This window comes from Falco cherrug, chromosome 5 (genome assembly GCF_023634085.1).
Source record: "Falco cherrug isolate bFalChe1 chromosome 5, bFalChe1.pri, whole genome shotgun sequence".
NCBI lineage: Eukaryota > Metazoa > Chordata > Aves > Falconiformes > Falconidae > Falco > Falco cherrug.
Window position 1 is genome coordinate 49,640,877 of NC_073701.1, and position 19,986 is coordinate 49,660,862.

Consider the following 19,986-nt stretch of genomic DNA (forward strand, 5'->3'; position numbering starts at 1 on the left):
ATTCAAAAAGCAATTTCCAGATGCCCCTCAGAATTTCTTTAGTAGTGCAAATAGTATGTATTTGGAGTCATATTCTGGCTTCTTGTCCACAGCTATACATGAGATAGGGGAAAAATTTTGTTACACAACACAAAAGCATTTGATGCTTATGTAGATTTCATATATCTAAACTTAAGGTTCCATGGAATGTGCTCAGACTACGCATTCTTCTCCCATATATTTACCATATCCTAAAAATTCCTATTAAGTGTTTCAAAATTTATATCTCATACCTAAGAGCAGGAAGCTTTTCCAGCTGTTTCACAGCTGAAAAAAATGTCCTTTTGTCTTTGATAATGAATATGATTTTATTTTTGAAGTTTTACAAACCTATTTATCCCTGAGGATATATAGTCTGTGAGGACTTGACAGTAATCATTGTAATGTTCACACAGAGAACTCTCGAGAAATTTAGCTTCTGAACATACATTCCTTGACTTAATTTGAAGATACTGAAAAGTGCTCTTGTAAACCTTTCTCAGGTGTTGGTTCTTGACTTTAAATAGTTTTTCACTAAGCCAGTCTCAGTGGGGAAAATGGAATACTCAGAAGGTTTTAGTATTGTACACGTACTACTTACTGTCAACTTGATACAACTAAGACCAATATATTTGTCAGCCAAATACTGCTTTTACATCAAAATTCCAATCTTGTCCCACTTTCTTGCTGTGACAGCTGAAGAGTTCCCATTACATTAAAATCCGGTACCTGAGAGAGAGCTCTTGCAATAATGTGTTACCTGACAGGTAGCTGCATTAATGAGAATACCAAATCATAGAAGTAGAAATATTTCTCTTCCATTTCTACCTAGGCAGTACTTTTGAGATCCACATTATAGATGTGTGTTCTGGTTTATGTACTTATATTTCAGTTTCCATGATTTTAAAAAATGTCGATTGGATCACTCCCTTCTGAGTAGCTCATTCAGAAATGCCTACACTGATCTAGGAAGGTGTTGCAAGTTTTGACATAAAGTTGGATTCGTTATCTGTTTACAGACTTTGTGATTGAATATGAAGATGGACTGCATGAACCAGGGGTATGGCACTACCAGACGGAAGTTCCTGGAACTCAGACAACAGTACAGTTGAAATTGTCTCCGTACGTCAACTACTCATTCCGTGTCATAGCTGTCAATGAGATTGGAAGAAGTCAGCCGAGTGAACCATCTGAGCAGTACCTGACAAAATCTGCAAGTAAATAGCGATCCCTGCTTACCAGTGATTGATTTATACTACAAATGGTGTTGAATTTGCTTGGAATGCAAACAGAAGTCATTCTTGTTCATGTGTAAATATTTTATTTTTAGACCCCGATGAAAATCCTTCTAATGTACAAGGGATAGGCTCAGAACCTGATAATTTGGTAATAACATGGGAGGTAAGTTTGGTTTTTTTCTGAGGTTTCATTTGTTTGTGTTCAGGTCTGTGAGTAGCTTTTTTTTTGAGAAATAGTAAAGATCTAACTGTGAACATGCTATGAGAATACTCAATGCGTTGCTTGCTTAAAAAATTCTTGAAAGAGTAAAATCCAGACATTTCCCCATCTTCATTTTCAGGGAAAAGCTGCATGTGTTATGGGAAAAAAAAAATAAAAATTACGGTGCCGTATTTTCCTTGAGTGATTTCTCAAGATAAGCCATTAATTTGGTAATACAAGATGTTTTGCTGCCAATTTAGGAAAACTTAAATATGTAAATTGAAGTTTATCTCAAGTAGAGTCTTTTTCTTAGAATGAATTCTAATGTGAATCCTAATTGTACCCTCAACTTTTATGATACACTGAATTTTTGTGCACTCTTCCACTAAAAAACTTCCGTGGAAGAGTTTTCTCTACCATGCCCTTACCATAACGACAGGCACTCAAGGAGAGCAATGTAAAACCAATTTCCCATCCCAGGCAAGAAATATTGTCTAGGGAACACTGTTTATAAGTAGTTGGTGTAAGTCTGTTTTTCCATTTTCCATTTCTTAAGAAATATTTGAAAACAAAATATGTATACAGAAATCACAATGTATGGTTGCATAAGAATTAGCCAGGATCACCATTCAATGTGATTTTCACTCATGAATGAAAAGCAGCTGAACTGATCTCCTGTAAAAATTGCATAGCTTGGACATTTCAGCAGTGCTTCTCTGTCACAGAACACAGGGGTAAATTTTCAGTAAAATTCTGAAGAAGAATGAGTTTATTTCCTTTGTCACTTTGGATTTTTCAGATGCTTCAGGATATTTTTTTAAATATTTTTTTTATTTCAGTCTTTAAAGGGTTTTCAGTCTAATGGACCAGGGCTTCAATACAAAGTCAGCTGGCGTCAGAAGGATGTTGATGATGAATGGACATCTGTTATAGTTGCAAATGTATCTAAATATATTGTGTCTGGTACTCCAACTTTTGTTCCCTATGAAATAAAAGTACAAGCTTTAAATGACCTGGGATATGCACCAGAGCCATCAGAGGTGATTGGACATTCAGGAGAAGACCGTAAGTTTTATAGTTTGACTCAGTTGTACTAATTAAAAGCAACAAAATGTGTAACCTAAGTAGGTATTTACCATACTAAAATATTGGAGATGGGGGATAGTGGTTATGTTTTTAATTAAAATGAAGTAATTTTAAGATAATAAGGCTTCATAATACTCTGTAGTATTAATCCTCAGGTCAGCTTTTTAGTGTAGGAACATTTTAACCTAATCCTTGAATGCAATGCAAAAACTCATTCTGAGAAAGTGTGCTCGTATGGTTTCATATTCTAACTAGGCACTTGTTGCATCCTTTCCACACAGTGCCGATGGTTGCACCAGGCAACGTGCAGGTTCATGTTGTTAACAGCACATTAGCAAAGGTGCATTGGGACCCAGTTCCGCTAAAAACTGTCCGAGGACACCTTCAAGGGTACAAAGTAAGTACAGTCAAAAGCATTCTGTTTCTCATTTATTAAAATAGATCACTCTTTCTATATGATATTGTATCGAGATTGAAGTAAGTGGCATATGAGAGGACTCCTGCTTTTCAGTGAGCTCACAAGTTTTGCTGACAAGAGCAACAGCATTGATACCATTCATTTAAAGTTCAGCAATGTTCCAGCCTTGCCACACTAGCCTCGTGACATTGTCCTTGAAGAAAAACGGGATGTGTTTGCAATTAGGTTTCCACACATCATACAGATTTAAAAAATGATAATATTACAGATCTTATTCTAAAATAATATTTAGAGGGTAAGGAGAAGTAGTTTCTGTAGGAGTTTCTTCTAGGTCTAATGCTAAGATTTCTCATCTTCTGCCGTAGTATGAATAATCACATCTTTAATTCTGAGTAACTGGCCGCTTGCTGCCTTATGCTGGGTGCTGTGTCTTTTTGGAGGCCAGGAAAAAGCTCAGTTTAACAGTTCAATTTAAGGAGATAGGAAATGGCAGAAGATTTGGAGTGTACATGTAATTGAAGGAAGCTTAGTGTAATACAGTGTGCTGGCTTTGATTACTGAGAAGGCTGTGTTGGAGACAAAAATGCAGTTAATAGAGAATGGGAGACAGAAGGACTTCGGGGTTAGAAACTGGGGGAACTGGTGTCCCTGGAGGACAGGGAAAATCTGATGGCAAAAGTTGCTTCAGATGTTGCACTAGAAACCCATCAGAAGAAACTTAGGAGTGGAAACTGCAGAAGCATGTTAAATGTTTGTCTGGTAGATGACAGTCTCTTATTAACCTGGTATTTCACACACAAAGGGGTAACCAAAAGAAAACATCCTTTAAATGAGGATTAAAGAGTAACAATATAGTGAAGTTAATACTTATTATTAATCAAGTTACAGCAACACTAATATTTACCATCCAAATCACCAAATTTCTCTTAAAGATTATTAATAATACAAAAAAATCCAGACACCAACATCTGCCCATACATCAGGTATTCTCACCCTTCAAAGGCATGGTTACAGTGAGCTATCATCCCAAGTTTAGATGGAGATTTCTTTTTCCTTAGGCTCAAAGTCTCTGAGGGTTATTTTCTGTCCTGTATTTACTAATGGGTTGCAGACTTTCCTATCCAGTTGGTGTGAGGAGTTAGTTAAGCCGTGATTACTTCTATTGAATGTCTTAGTCTTTCTCTGTATACAGTATGATTATTTTTTTTCTCTGGGAAGGAGAACCACACAACTGCACAAAGCTAAGTAAAACTGAAGCTAAAATGTTAGTCAATGATCATAAATAAAACAAGCTCAAGACCACAGTTTTGACAGCAGACCTGACCACACATTATGGCTAGGACAAATATGACAATGGTATATCCTTGAATAAGTTGCAGATGCAAAAAAAGTTTCTTACATAATTTTTGCAGATACAACTAAATCCAACTAAAATAGGTCGAAAGCTAGACGAGGCGTGACAAGTCCCTAAGACATGGTGGATAGTTATTATAAAGCTTTCTCTGAATACAAGCTGAAAAATTTTCTTGGATGCAGAGTATGCTTTAAGCATCTCAGCTATTAATATAGCTTACAAAGCACATGACCAGCTCTTTTTAAACACATAGAAAATCCTACTAGCAAACTCAGGCTTTCCTGATTAATAAAATTATTTCAGACAGTAGCCCAGTATGCTGTGTTGCATTAGGGACACCTTTCTTAATAAGAGGGGTATTTCTGTAAAGAGTCACATCCTGAAGACAAATGTATGAACAAAGCAGGAAGACGTCTAGCCAGCAGCAGTCTACAGCACATCACTCATATTTTGCTTTTTTATTAATCTAATACTCGATACACTGTGGTACTATGAAGTGTTTCAAACCTAAGAAGAAATTTTAAAAAGAATTCTTTTCACTGTTACTGCTGCCACTTTTCCTGTTAATCTTACAAATTCAACGGTCAGTCAATACAGTACGTGAAAAACGTGATGCAGTCTCTTTTATTGTCATATTTCTCTTCCAAATCACTGCTTATCAGGCCCAACTTATTAAAGCTGTCTTAATTTCAGCCTGACTAGTGACAAGTGATGACCCAACTATAATAACATGCTTTGTGAAACGTTACCTGCTACCAATTCTTAAAATATCATGAACTATACCTTACAAGTTTCAATACTAATAGTATCAACACTTCAAGCTTTTGTTAGCTTGTAAATGGCTTTCTACACTAGGTGCTAGGATGAGAGCTACAGGATGACGGCTGGTGGTGTTGAAAAACATTAACTCAAGCCATATAAACCACAGTGATATTTAACAGTGATTAGAGTGAAATGGTATGTTGTTAGCAATAGAAAGCCGGTGTTAGCATAACATTGCTTTATATGGTACCTAGCTGGGCTTTGTAAGTCTTGAGAGTTCCCTTTTTTTAATTTGTATGTGAAACCCCAGCTTCCTGGGTTAAAAAGGTGTTTTGTAGTTGGCCTAAATGGAACCAGAATTTTATCTATTGCTTGATCAGTTTTAGTGTGTGATCATACATGAATGAAGATTGTGCTGTGAAAACTGAACAATGGTGTAATTGAAGGTGACAAGCCTAGGAGTAACATACGTCTTTGTGGGGTCAACTGTTAATATCTTTACAGATATCATGGTAGACAGACTGTGCAGTAAAGAGAGTGCAGTCAAGGTAATTACCTCTGAGGCTCATCTGTAGTTTCTTAGAAATGCAATCAGCAAATGGATACCAGAATCAGCTTTGTGATCTGATCTAATTGTCACATAAATGGAGGAATAGTCTTCTTGTCCCTAGTTGGAGACCATTCCATGACTTAATCTCAGAGTCCTTTCAGAAACTGCGTTTTTTTCCAGTCCAGACAAATCTTTTGGTTTCTTCCCCATTTAAAAATACCTACTTGACTTCCACATCACAGGGAATAGCATGGTCAGGTGTGAGGCATAACAAGGTGGCAAAGTGCAAGTCTGCTTTGGTAGATGTGTAGACATCTTACTGAAAGAATGGGTGTATGAATGAGTCCTGCTTCTCAGATGGACTTGCTAACATGAGAACCATCACATACTAATGCAGTTCCAAACCAAGACTTGTGTTAAACTTGCTTTGAGCATTAGGAGAACTGGGAGGTGATAGTCTTCACCCAGTTGTGTAGACATGACTGTTTCTGGACAAGGTCTGTTTCTGGAGCTGGAAAGCTCTATGCTGTGTCTTACCTGAGCTTATTAAAATTACAATTATTCCTACCTATAAGTAATGGATACTCATGGAAAAGCCTGGAGTTTGTAAAATCAGAACACCTAAACACTCACTGTAGATTTTCTTTTGTCTTTAGGTTTACTACTGGAAAGTACAGAGTCTATCCAGAAGGAGTAGGCGGCACGTAGAAAAAAAGATCTTGACTTTCAGGGGGAACAAGACTTTTGGAATGTTGCCAGGGCTGGAGCCCTATAGTTCTTACAAGTTGAATGTTAGAGTTGTTAATGGTAAAGGAGAAGGACCAGCAAGCCCAGACAAAGTATTTAAGACCCCTGAAGGAGGTATGAAATGAGAAAGCTAGAGAATAAACTTAAATGTTGTATGTTCAGAAATAGGGCACTAAGGGTGTAATTGCTGAATTTGCATCTTGGATATCATAAAATAATAGTCTGGCTCAATACAATAATATTCTTAAGAATTAATAATTCATGAGGTCGTTTAAGTTAATCTACTTTGTATTTACTGTATGTTCTTCTTAAAAGTTCCTAGCTCACCCTCCTTTTTGAAGATTACTAACCCAACATTGGACTCTCTGACTCTGGAGTGGGGTTCACCTACCCATCCAAATGGTGTTTTGACATCATATATACTGAAGTTTCAGCCAAGTAAGTTAATTATGAATATATAACTCTAACTTAGAAAATATGTTAACCAAATAGGAATCCATTTCTTAAGAAAAAATCACATTAGGTTTATAATGTAGAAAAGATACGACTGCATTGTAGATGTCAGGTTTGAGAGAGTAATGTATTTTGACAATTTGGATGACTATTTAGAACACTTCACTTGGTCAAGTACAAGGTTAGCATTTTTCCATTACTTTTATTTCTTCGGACCATGCTTTACAGAAAAATGGAGGTGAAGTCCTACATCTAATTGACAGTCAATTAGAAGCAAGATACTACCACTTACAAATCCTATATTCTAACTGCAGAGAAAATATCACTAGAAGCAGGTCAAAATACATCCAATTATATTGTTTCCTGCTTCTTCACTTTTCACAGTATTTTAATTGTAAAATAAAAAATTCATAAATGTGCCATTTGCTCATATCAGAGCTATAAATCACTTCCTTAGGATCCCCATACCACTGCTTGCTTACCCAGAAATTTGTCAGCAATGACACTGCTGACTTTGTGCACACACAAAATTTAAGTTTCATGTGCATGGAACAGATTAAGGAAATTTGTTTTCTTTCACTTACCAACTTCCATCTTCCTTGACATTAGATACAAGTCACTATAGTAATTTTTTTTCCCTAAGCCTTCTGAATTTGTTATGAGGCAGCTAGTTTAGAGTTTTTAATGATCAGTGTTTCAAATGCATGTGAGTTCACGTCATTTGATGTGGACTCATTTCACGTCATTTGATGTGGACTCAGTTGCCTTGGATTCAGATATTTACAAGAATGGAACTTGAACTTAAAAAACATGTTAGTATTTTCCTATCCCCCAGTTGAATTTTAGCCCCTCACGCAGATTCTTTTACGCAAAGGTGGCTTTCTTTTGAAATTGTAGATTATCATTCATATAACCTGAAATAGAATGATGCAGCAGACAAACCAAATAAATACAAACAAAAAAACCCCATTCTAACATGATGACAATGTAGGCAATTTTCCTAATTCTTTTTTTTTTTCTTTTTTCTTGTCACGACAGTTAACAACACACATGAATTGGGTCCCTTGGTAGAGATAAGAATTCCTGCCAATGAGAGCAGCTTGATACTAAAAAATTTAAATTACAGCACAAGGTACAAGTTCTACTTTAATGCACAAACTTCAGTTGGATCAGGAAGTCAGATAACTGAGGAAGCAGTAACAATTATGGATGAAGGTAAGATGGGTATGTATAAAGAAAAACTCCTGAGTTTAAAAAACATTACAAGTTTTATTAAAAGTATTGCTACTACTACCTTCCATTAAGGATAAGAAAATCTCCTCCCCCTCCCCTCTTTTCATGTGACATAAGGAAACAGCTCCTCATAAATTTTTTTCTAGAGCTTTCTTAACTGTATTATACACCAATGAAAGATTCTAATTATTCTTTAAGTAAAGATGTGCAACGGTTTTCTACTGTAGTGGAAGCCTCAAAAGAGGTGTAAAGCCCCTCCTTTTCATATAAACTTACAAGTTCTAAGAGTTCAGCTTTTTTGGGCTTCAAATTTTCATGTACCTTTACATTTTAAGTAGTCTTTCTCCTTTCGCCTATTCTGCTTCGTGTACGTGGTCTAGTCACAGAGAACAATACTGAAAGGATGCAGCTTTATGACTGGAAGGAATTATTTCTCTTTTAAGGTATGCAACAGCTTCTGTGAGGTCCTAAGTTTTTTTCACAGAGCTGGCAAAAAAGCTCTAGAAATAAATTTGTCATCTGTGGCCCAGGTAACTGGTGACATTGTGTAACATTTAAAAACTCTTTTAAGTATATTGTTCAATCCTGTCACTATTATTTTTACATTTATAGCCATTCTAGATTTCTGATTTTGGCAGTTCTTTTGTTGAAAATTTTATTTATTTAATTTGAAAGTTTAATAAAATAGGAGTAATTTAAAGTAAAGGGGAAACTTGGGGGGAAAGTATTTTGTGATTTTGCACATCTTAATATTAAAAGCCTATTTTGATACCATCTTTTCACCTATTTTTATGCTTAGTAAAATTACAGTTTATTGGAATTTCTGTCGCTGAGTTGATATGCAATGCAATTTCTCTAATAGTATATTAAATTTGCATATGAACTACATTTATTTTAAATTGTGAATCGTAACAAGCATGAGCAATAAAATTTTGTAAATGCACGTATATTACTTTTTGTCTTGTAATAGTGTGTCAGTGTTCAGCATAAGCAGGTTCTTTCTAATTTATTTGAATGAATACATTTTATCTAGTCTGCATGCTTTTCTGGTTTGTAATGAAATTGTGTATGTATGTTCCCTTTGGTGTTGTATCTAATTATATAGTGTTCCTGTTCTTGTTTTCCTCCATTAAAGCTGGTATTCTCCGTCCTGCTGTAGGTGCAGGCAAAGGTAAAATGAAACTGCATGATTTGTTAATGTGTGGATTTTGCAGTGTTGCAAATGGGGAAGTTGCAGTGGTAAGGACAGAAAATCTTGGACTACACGTTACTATTCAAAGTGTTAATCAGTGCTGGAAGAAAACATTTGTGGGTTTTGTTGGTTGGGTTTTTGGCTTTTTTTAAAAAGGAACCCAGAATGCTTATTAATACCTTTCATCTGTTTATTTTGCCACAGAGTTCCAGGGGAATTCATTAGCTTAGCTTCAGCAAAGTCTAATTATTTCTGAATGTTTAAGAGACGTATGTCACTGTCATAAGTATTCAGGATCCAGGTGCACTAGCATTGATTAGCCAGAGTAGAGGAAACAGCTTTTTTGCAAAGGAGGTTTTTTTACTGCCTGTGCCATGTGCATTTTTTGTTTTAAAAGAGTAGGTGTGTTCTTGTTCTCACTGTTGATTAATGCTACCCATTTGATCACATTTGTTTCATTTGCAAGCCAACTGTGCATAGGAGACAGATGACTGACAATACCCTCTGTATACTTCTCAGTTCACGTATCAGATGGAATATACAGGCAAATGGCTTCCTGCTGTCTTAGGTTCACAGATCTTGTGAGTGAGTGCATGAGGATATTTCATTGAGTGGAACCTAATATCATCCTTATTCTTGAGTTCAGTAATTTTTAGTTCTTTATGATGCAGTTCTTCTGTCAAACAAGGTGTTCTTCACATTTTTGCACACAGTTTTTATTAATTTTGATACTGAATTTCACTGTCAGAAGCAAAGATTGTCCTGAGGACTGTTAGGTAGCTATGAGTCATAAAGGTGTCTCTATACTTATGTGTCATTCTATCACAGGGAACTTATTAACGCTAGTGAACGTGTGCTTCAGATTGTCAGACCATAAACATCCCAAATCAAACTCTGTACATGAAATACCTAACATTTTTTACAAACTTGGACGAGACAGCATAAATTGTTTTACATATATTTTCTTTCCACGTGATGATCAGGTGTTTTGAATGATAATAGCAGTAAAAAATGGCTTAATTCACTCAGTCTGATACAATCGGACCATATATATATGTATGCATGCATTTGTGCATATATACTATACATGTTTATGTAGGTATATATGTGTATTGTAATATCACATGCATTTCTGATAAGTGTATGGAGTTGTGAATTTAGTTTAACGACAAGTGTTTCTTACCAGTTTTTAGTCTAGTTGTAGCTGAGGAGTCAGCACTGATTGGAACAAACTGGCTTGTAGTCCTGGACATTAACAGCAGAAATGTAAATTAAGTTCTCATTATTTGCAGTCGACTATCAATACAACTCATGCAAGGAGAAATGGATTCTCTGTGTGAAGCTCAGGTCTAATTATAGCTGTATCACAGTCTGTGGCTAGCAGAAAGCGTCTTATTTGTAAGATCAGCTGGAGCAGCTCACATTTCAGAGCTGTCATCTCAGATTCTCTGAAAACCAAGCAGATGTCTTTGTTTGGTTCCATGTTGTTTATGGTTTCAAAGTTTTCACATATTCCTGTAGCATCTAGCTCTTACAATTGCAACGAAAACTTTGGAACTGCAAACAGGACGGAACTAAAGCCATGACATCTGTTAGGACATCTGAGTTGCCGCAGGTCTGAGATGAATGTTCTCAGTGGTTACTTAGATTAACGTGTTAACTGTTTCACTACTGATCAGGGACTATGAGGAAGGAAAAGAAGGATCATATTATCAAGATCAAGTGCAAAATTATTTGGTCTCATGAGTGGGTGGATTTGGAAGACAGAGATACTCAGCCCACTCAAGAAGAAGCTGTACCCAGCAGCGACTTTTTACTCCTCCATTAAGTGCAGGAGGGCCTATATGTGTATACAGTTTTTACTAATGTGGACCCAAAGCCAAACTGAGGAGAAGGTGGCATTTAGATATTCCCAACCTTTTTGTGATCTGTCAAAAACATCTCAGGTTTTTGTTTCGAAGGGCAGAACTTACCAGAAAAAATTAATTACCCTTTCTCTTTCAATTTGAGCACATTCACCTTGGAAGTTAAGACAATAGGTCCCAGATTCATCCAACCTAAATTGCACTGAAACTTCTGTACTTCGTGTTTTCTACTGGCTAGCTGCCCCTGAAGACCTGCAGCTCTGCAAGTCAGAAACATAAGACACAAGGTCCTGGAGGAACTCAAATTGTTTAAACCTGGGCGAGCTGTGCCACTTGGGATATATTTGACTATATATATTAATGTGCAGAGGGAAATATTGCTACGGTAAATCCAAGGATCTTAGAGAGCCTCAGTATTTTTATTGTAGTTCTGAAATACATTCCCTGTCTCCTGGCAGCGTGTGTCTTTTGCTATCTTTTTACACAGGCGTTGACCCTTCATTGTGTTTTACTACTTTAAAAACAATGAAAGTAGCCACAGTCTGCTTACTGCTGCACCTGACACTTTTAGTAAAACTGAGTTTGGCTGATTGCAATGACTGTACTGGTATTAAGTAAAGATATCCAGTATATTTTAGACCAGTAAGGAGAGCAGCAAGTTTTGTGCATTTTTCCCATAAGGCTAAATAGCAATTTTAGATGAAAACATGAAATATGAGGTCAAAGATAAAACAATCATTTTTTTAACGTAGCTTGAAGAGAACTTAAAAGCTCTATTCAAATCAGGGACAATATATGGAGGAAAGGATTGTCTCTCTGTATTATGGGCACTGTCCTAATAAAAAAAGTTCTTTAGGCTGTGCCATTTCATTAAACAGCAGAAGTGCAATTGATCTTGGCAATTTACAAGAATTGAGGGGTTTTTTTTCTTCTCTAAGGGAAACTTAACAGATGAGATCCGTGTCATTCTCTCAAGCCCGCATGAGTAAATCATGAGGCACACTTTTATTAGATGGGCAAGCTATCCTGTTATAGCTGATAATTTTTTAGCTGATCTTTTTTCCTTTCCAATACTGTGATGTTATGAATGACTTAAATTTCATGCAGTTATGCATTGCAAAGAAAAAATAATTGTTTTTTCTTCTTAGCAGCCTGTATTCTAAATGTGTCTCAAAACTGCATATGTAAAACATAACGTATTATACACAGTATTGGGTAAGCAGTACGCATTTATATTGCCATTTATGTATTGACATCTAACGACAAGCATGAGGTGACAGAGGTGTGAAAAAAACTGGGGAATAAGAACCTGGTTACATGTAAAATAGTTATAGTAGCAGCTGGAAAGTGACTCAGGTGATCAGTGGAATCAAGTCTCTTCTACCCTTTTCATTAGAAGTTTTAAATAACCTGTCTGTCGAGTAAGGAAGAGAATATAAATTTGGCCAGTGGTAGAAATAAAAGTTGCTGGTTAAAATAAACAGTCACAGGGGCTCATTACTGTGTTTGTTGTAAGCTGAAGTGTAAGGAGTCACAGCATGATGTGTCAGTCTTGTGCCACAAGCCTTCTTGTTTCACTTTTCAATTTCTTTTTTATTTAGTCAAGATTTTTATTTGAAAGCAAGGTCTTGCAGTCTGCATGCGCACAGACACCAGTAACTGGCAGTCCTCAACTGCAATTAAAATAAGGTTGTGGGACCACAGTTTCCTTTAATTGAAGCTAACGCTCCCTGCCAGTGTGTTACTTAGTCTGGTCTGCCTTCTTGATGTGAACTTCATATCTCAAGTACTATTGACAGAAATACTTCTGTTGCAAGGGAGAAAAACAAGTAGTCTAGCCTCTGGGTTTGAAACTATTCTTTTTTTTCTGACTTAATCTCCAATATGTAGCTCTTCACTGTAGGCTAGAAATCTATCTCAGCCGAGTTCGTATCTCTGTCTCTTCATAGAAGTTAGGATCATTTCAGTATTCTTTGTTCTGTACAAAATGCTGTTCTTTAAATCATTTTCCCTGCCCACCATCTGTTTTCCCTCCCTTTTTGAGTCATTTCACATGATGTCTCCATATTTTTTGCTAACAAGTTCAAGCTGCTTTTTATTTTCAAGTGGATTGTAGTATTTTTGTACTGCTCCTTCAACCGCTCTCTCCTTGCAGACTTCTCCCTAATATATCTGTGTGACTCTTTGAGTACAGCCTGCTGTGCAGGACCACTGTTTCATCCTCTTCTACATCTCCTGGGAACAGTGATGATTGAAATGCTAAAATTCCTGCAAATAATTTTTGCTTCATAGATGTCATGCAAAATCCATGCCATGCTAAATGCTTGTCAGTGAAACTTGCATTTCTTGTCTTCTGTGTTTCTTACACTACAGGAATGCTCTTGCAATGGGCTAAATAATCTTAGAAGTGACTAATGCCCATCTCTCACTGCCAGGAATGGAATTCACTCCTACAGTTATACTAAGGCTTGAATTTTATGCTGTAAAAGTTGTAGGTTAAAAAGCAAAGAAAAGCAAAACCCTTTTCTTTGTCTTACAGGCTCTTGGTAAAATCTATTACCTTTTTCCTTCATCTTTTCTTGTACGTGGGTGTGGGAGTTTTCGTTTGAATTTATTTTCTTTTTATATATGCGTTTTAACTAACTGTCTATAATACATTGCTTTGTGGGTTGTTTTTTTTCCATTTGACACCAATCTTCAAATGTGCATTTGTCACTTACCTGCCGTTTTTCCTGGAGATAGGTGACTCCCATGACAATTCCTAAAGTTTAGCCACTTTGGGGATTTTTTTTCATTGTTCTGCTGAATGAAATCTTAAGAGAGGGTGCCTATTCTGTTGTTAAAATCTGTTCATATCTCATGTCATGTCTTATTAAATGCTATTGAATCTGCTGCCCAAGTATAACGGTGTTATTTGGAGGAACTGTGTTCCTGAAAGGCTGGAAGATTAAATACCACTCTACCAGGAACTCCATGAAAAAACACTGGAATTGATTTGAAAAGAAAGGAAGATTTTACTTTGAGCCTGGCTCTCTTTCTCAAGAATTGGCAAATGCTTTTATACCATATCTCGCTACAGGAATGAAACCATACTCAGAAGTGCCAGCTAAATTTTGCATTGTGCATAGCATGAATAAAAGAGATTAATTTAATCGAGGTAGCTGAATAAGAGTCAGTATGTGTAAAAACTGTAACTTGTTAACAATCCATTCCCACCAGTTTTAGAGCAATGCTTTTGCAAGCGCTGATGCACAGCATCACGTATGGTTACGGATCAAGCGAGCACAGTGCTCCACTGCTGAGACAAAGCTTTCTGCCCCCCCTTTTCACCAACTGGCGCTTGCACGCGCTGAGAGTTTCTGCCAACTGACAGTTACACATTTTGCGTTTGTGAATGCTGCTGGGAAACATATTGAAGAACTAAGAGGTTAATTATAATTAGAGGTGTGCTGATTGAGAAGACAAGAGTCTTGGTAGATTGGAGACAAGCTTTAAATATTGTAACCACTTAGACTCCAGGCTTTCATCACCTCAGGATCCACGAGCCATCTTCTTATGTGTGCGTTCGTGTTGGAAATATGGCACATTTAACAGACTTCACTGAAACTTTCCAGGCCTACTAGAAAATTAGATCTAGCAGTAGTGAAAAAGAGAAAGAATGAAAAAAATAATGATTATGAAAATAAACATGCTACTGAATCAGTGCACTGTGTTCAGCAGGAAAAATACAGAACTTAAATCTGACCAAATACTACACATGGATAAATGTATACAAACAGCTATTGGTAACAATTAGATAAGAATACATCTGATAAATGTAAGCGTGAATCAGTCACTTGAAAGCATTTAGAAACTTAAGACACCAAGGAAATGAAGGGGTCTTAATTATTATTAATTGTTATGTACAATCGTATGAACAGAAGGAAATTTACTTTTTACTCTTTAATCTACTGTGTACTCAGGCAGGCAACTCTTTAATCAGGGCAGAAACTAGAAACTGGAGATGCAAAAAACCCCAACAAAATACAAGATAAGACAGAGGCTTTACAGGGAAGGTGATTATCAGATTTGCTTAGTGTTACAGCAGCTGTCTGTCATCTGGAGTCTTTCACACAAGATGAGACAGTTTCTTTCATCCCCAGTGCTTGGGCATGAGAAGGAAGAAGTTTGGTGTAACTCTGTGGCATCTGTTTGCAAGAGTTTGAAACAAGTTATTGCTGATAGTTTCTTCTGTCTTTAACACCGGTGACAAATACCAGTCATACAGTTATGCTGCTAATTAGACATCTTTTGTGGAAGAGCAAAATACAGGAAAATACGGGTTAGAGAAAAAACAATTGCATGAAACAAAACAAAGTCTATTTAGAATACAAAGCAGTTGTTTTCTTGGCACAGAACAAATGCTTGGATACTGATTGTAACAAGCACCTGTTCCTATGTGTAAATGAGGAAGGAAGTTATATATCCTTTCTGCAGTCTCAGACTCTGCACCTCTCTATATTTGGAACCTGCTATTCTTTCCTCTCACTGCCTTCAAGTGGCACAGAAAAGCAGAATCTAATCCCTTTGCATTACCATAGTGTATATGGTTACATGCTAGATTTCCCATAGACAGCTTTAGTTTTGGTATTTTTAGGGGGTTTGTTGTTGACTTTGTAACCTAGATGGCTTTTTTTTTCAATCTAGTGCTTTCTATTTGATTTTTTTCAGGTGTTTTCAGCCAAGAAATAAATATATTCTTTATTATTCAAATAATATATTCTGTATTAGTTTTTATTGGTGAAAGAAATTATGTGTAAAATATATAAGCACAATTTACCTGCAAAGATATCAAACGTGGGAGTCATTAGTTCTATACAGATTGAAGAGTTGAATGAGTACTACCACATAAAAAGTCTGATACTGTGAAAATGTTTAATCACGAGAATACATTTTTGGAATTGATGGAATTTGCATAATTTAGGTATGTTTTTAGAAAGACTCAAACCCTATAGTTTTCTAGTCATGGTACTCATATTATTTGGTCTTTGCTAGGGGCTTCTCTACAGATTTAGTTATTTTACTATGCCAAAGCAAGCCATTTTCTCTTTGAATCTAATTTGAAATTTCCTCCAGTCAGCCATATGGACAAAGCCATCTTGTTTTGAGAGAAAATAATTTAAGTATGTAGATAAAATCTGTGCAGCACCTCTTCCCTTGAGAACAGGCTTTTGCCCATTTTATTTTCTGGTGTAGGTGGAGCCATTGGAATTCTGCCATTTGCCTTTACTGAGACTAGGTTTTTGCCTCTGATTTTTCATGGTCCTTTGGGAAGTATTTTTGATGTTATTCTAACAGAAAAGATATTTTTAGCAGGATTTAAAAGTCAGTGGCACACCAAGTGAGGCATTTTATGAAAAAATAATTTCATGCCTTTGAGGAGCGTCCTCTTTGTATCTGCACTTATTAGAGTATTAGAACTATTAAAATCTTATTTTCATTAATATTAGGCAAACAAAAATACAAAAATAGATGTCCTTTTGTAACAAGTATAATTGGAGAACAAAGGATTCCGGTATGAGCAAAGTAGCAAATCATAGGATGCTGAAGAGAGAAGCGCTTCTTTTCATAATGTGGGCATTATGCATGTCTGTGAAAAGTACTCCTGCCTAATGAGAATGTCAGCATAAGACACAGTACCTTAAAATGAACAGCTTCTTGCATTTCAGTGGTTTGTGTCCTTCACGCCAGCGTATTTTGATACTGGCTTTCCAATATCTGATGTCTAACATTCCAATGTCTAAAGGTGCCATGATTCTGTAATGTTAATGAAGCTGATTTCAGAAACATTCTGTGAAAGTAAAGGTGTCAGTACACACATACTTCAGGGTGGTTTTTTTTTCAAATACATGTGTATCACTTAGCTGTTTCATATTTTAACAAGTAAAACTACTTGAATCCTGCATGAACTTAGAGTGTGCATGTGTTACTCATTTAACAGGTAAGGTTTTACTGTACTGTTTAAATGTTACTTTTTGATGCAAAGCATTTTTACTCTTTATTTTTTCTTTCCTACTATCTCTGATGGTGAAGGATATTCAGAAACCCTTTTTGCAACCTCCCCAGTCATGCACACTGTCCGTCCAACATTCTATAAGGGTATTGTCTTCCTTTTTTATCATTATCAATGCACTAGAGACAAAATCCTGTAAGGGCTTGCAGTTGAGGCATTTGCAGTCCATTCAATGGCACGTGGCGTAAAGGGAGGTGTGTCCCATCTTCATACCTCCCCTCTCTGCTGCCATTCCCTGTTACCCTGACAATGTTCTCACTTGCCAGCTGTCTGCATTTTGCTTCTAGATGAATAGAAATAATGTTTTCCAGAATTTTGTCGATTGGGTATTTTTAAGTGTTTGGCAGTTTTTGTGGTACAGGGCATGCTTGGTAGAGTACATAAATTTTACTTTATAATGTCATAGTGTAGTATGCCTTGGATTCAATTACCAAATACGCTATGTTAGTCAGTGATGGAAACAATGACAAATGTACTATACTTTCCTTGTGTATGGTATAAATTAACATAGTAACTTCTTAAAATATATTTTTTAATGTATGAAGTCACACTTTCGTATTCTGCTTTGTTTTTCTATTGTGTATTCAGTGCAACCACTTTATCCAAGGATCAGAAATGTTACAACAGCTGCTGCTGAGACCTATGCCAATATCAGTTGGGAGTATGAGGGACCAGATCATGCGAACTTTTATGTTGAATATGGTGTAGCAGGCAGTAAGAAGTCATTTCATTAAATTTTGCTAAAGTGTTCAGATAAATTTTCAAAGATTTTTATAGTAAATATGGTCTTAAATTGACCCAGTGTTAATATTAGCTCTTAAATGTCTAGAATTATTTTTTAATTTGATTAGGAAGATCAAAGAGTTTTCATTTTAATAAACATTGATGCATAACAGGTATTTGATGTTTAGATAGAATGTCAGCCTTTGTTCCTTTGTATTAATTTATAAATTCTTTTGAATGTGAACTTCTAAAACTGTAGTTTGTATGGTTTTGTATCATGCAATCATTACATGTGTAAAAATATGATAACTTCCATTAAAATAGGATATAACAGTCTTCCTAAATTATGCCAAATTCAGGAAAAAAACGGATTTAAATAAGAGAACCAAACAAAACAATATTCTTTGTTAAATTTAACCTTAAAATAAGGTATCAACCAACTTATGTACTTCTATTGGCATAAGCCCAGGTTTTAATCCTCGCTAATACTGCTAATAATTAAAACATGGTTATCTAATAAAACCGGGATATTTCTGTCTAAATAATCTATCCTTCTAAAGTTATGACTAAAGATGACCAATCTAAAAATTGCAATATAAATGCATTTTTCTGGATATTGGTCAAAGAAGCAGCTGAGACTGTACTAGAAAAAGGCCTAAGACAGATAGGTTCAGATTTCGAAGTAGAACTTCTCAACTAAAGTAAATATTGACTGAAACTACAGAAGTGTAATTTTATTAAATTATTCAAATCTATTTTAATCTATTTTATAATTGCAAGTTCAGGAAACCTTTTACAAAAATAAATGAAAATAGTATTTCTCTAGTACAACGGAACAAATGTTTAAAATAATTTTATAATTCATGTACAAAGTCTTCTTCAATATCTTGCATGCAATATATCACTTGAAGTCATAATTTTATATTATCTTATTTTTTTGAGAGAGAACCGTTATTTTAGTCAAGTAACTTTGATAGTATCCTGTCTAGCAACTTTCAGTAATACAGAGAAAATTGAAATTCCAATGTGTTGTTTTCCTAAAATTTTTGTAGGCAAAGAAGATTGGAAAAAAGAAATTGTAAATGGTTCTCGAAGCTTCTTTGTGTTAAAGGGTTTAACACCAGGAACAGCATATAAAGTCCGGGTTGGTGCTGAGGGCCTGTCTGGTTTTAGGAGTTCAGAGGATGTGTTTGAGACAGGTCCAGGTGAGGCACACACTGTATCATAGTCAGAATTGTGGTAGACCAAGTGCTAAAACGTTGGAACTGCTTCTGGCTAAGAGATGTAGCTAGCATATTTGCATGTTCTTTTTATAAAGTAATGCTGAATTATTATATAAACTCATAAATAATGCCAGCACATTTATTACATAGATTAGAAATGTTTTCATCCTTTCAATTCACTCTGCTCGTCTGATGTTTATGTTAGGGGCAAGATACTCACTGCTCATACTCCATCTGTGCGCTGTGCACTGAAGGTTACCTATTTCATTTAGTTCTAATGAATATAATTAGATGGCTTTATTTAAATATGTGTACTTTAATAGAGCCAAGTGTATACTTTTAAAGCTAGCAATCTGTATATGACCAGTTTTAATACAAAAAAATCTGAGCTAAAATGTTTGCATAATCAAACTGCAGATTCAATTTCATATCTCATGTAATCTATTTGTACCAGTCTTTAAAGATTCCTACTTGTAAATGTTTCTTTTCCTGTCGTATACTGGTTTTGTATAGATGTTGATGCTACAACTAGATCCTGTGGATCTGTAAGGCTATTTCAGTCATATTTCTTCATGAGCAAATCAGTAGTGCTTGTTCATTCAACTTAGAGAAAGGGCTTTATTGGAAATTTTTTGATGTTATGCTGAATGTGTCATTGCCATCACAGCACGCTCTTGGTCAGCTGTTACTGTTTGTTGTGTATTTGCTAGCCACTTTTGCTCATTCCAGGCATTTTGGTCAGTGCATGGTTACTTAGCAGTAGCCTCACCAACTCCAGAATGTTATGATTTAAGAAAGTAGTTTAAATATGAAAATATGCTTGAACAATATGTAATAATTATCAGACAACAAAGTAAATAATGAACATGC

General features: G+C 35.7%; 1 protein-coding gene across 27 annotated transcripts in view; it reads left to right on the plus strand.

Moving 5' to 3' along the window:
* NRCAM (neuronal cell adhesion molecule) overlaps nucleotides 1-19,986 on the plus strand; it is a 166,131-nt gene that overhangs the window by 126,183 nt on the left and 19,962 nt on the right. For 9 of the 27 annotated variants that reach the window (XM_055712431.1, XM_055712434.1, XM_055712432.1 and 6 more), the window contains 11 exons: nucleotides 1,038-1,235; nucleotides 1,349-1,419; nucleotides 2,298-2,523; nucleotides 2,826-2,941; nucleotides 6,285-6,489; nucleotides 6,691-6,813; nucleotides 7,867-8,043; nucleotides 9,197-9,232; nucleotides 17,191-17,256; nucleotides 17,759-17,884; nucleotides 18,946-19,098. In XM_055712431.1, coding sequence (XP_055568406.1) covers nucleotides 1,038-1,235; nucleotides 1,349-1,419; nucleotides 2,298-2,523; nucleotides 2,826-2,941; nucleotides 6,285-6,489; nucleotides 6,691-6,813; nucleotides 7,867-8,043; nucleotides 9,197-9,232; nucleotides 17,191-17,256; nucleotides 17,759-17,884; nucleotides 18,946-19,098 — 1,497 coding nt within the window. Of the gene's footprint in view, nucleotides 1-1,037; nucleotides 1,236-1,348; nucleotides 1,420-2,297; nucleotides 2,524-2,825; nucleotides 2,942-6,284; nucleotides 6,490-6,690; nucleotides 6,814-7,866; nucleotides 8,053-9,196; nucleotides 9,233-17,190; nucleotides 17,257-17,758; nucleotides 17,885-18,945; nucleotides 19,099-19,986 lie in introns of all 27 variants that reach the window. The other 18 variants (XM_055712445.1, XM_055712450.1, XM_055712454.1 and 15 more) reach the window with 6 other exon arrangements.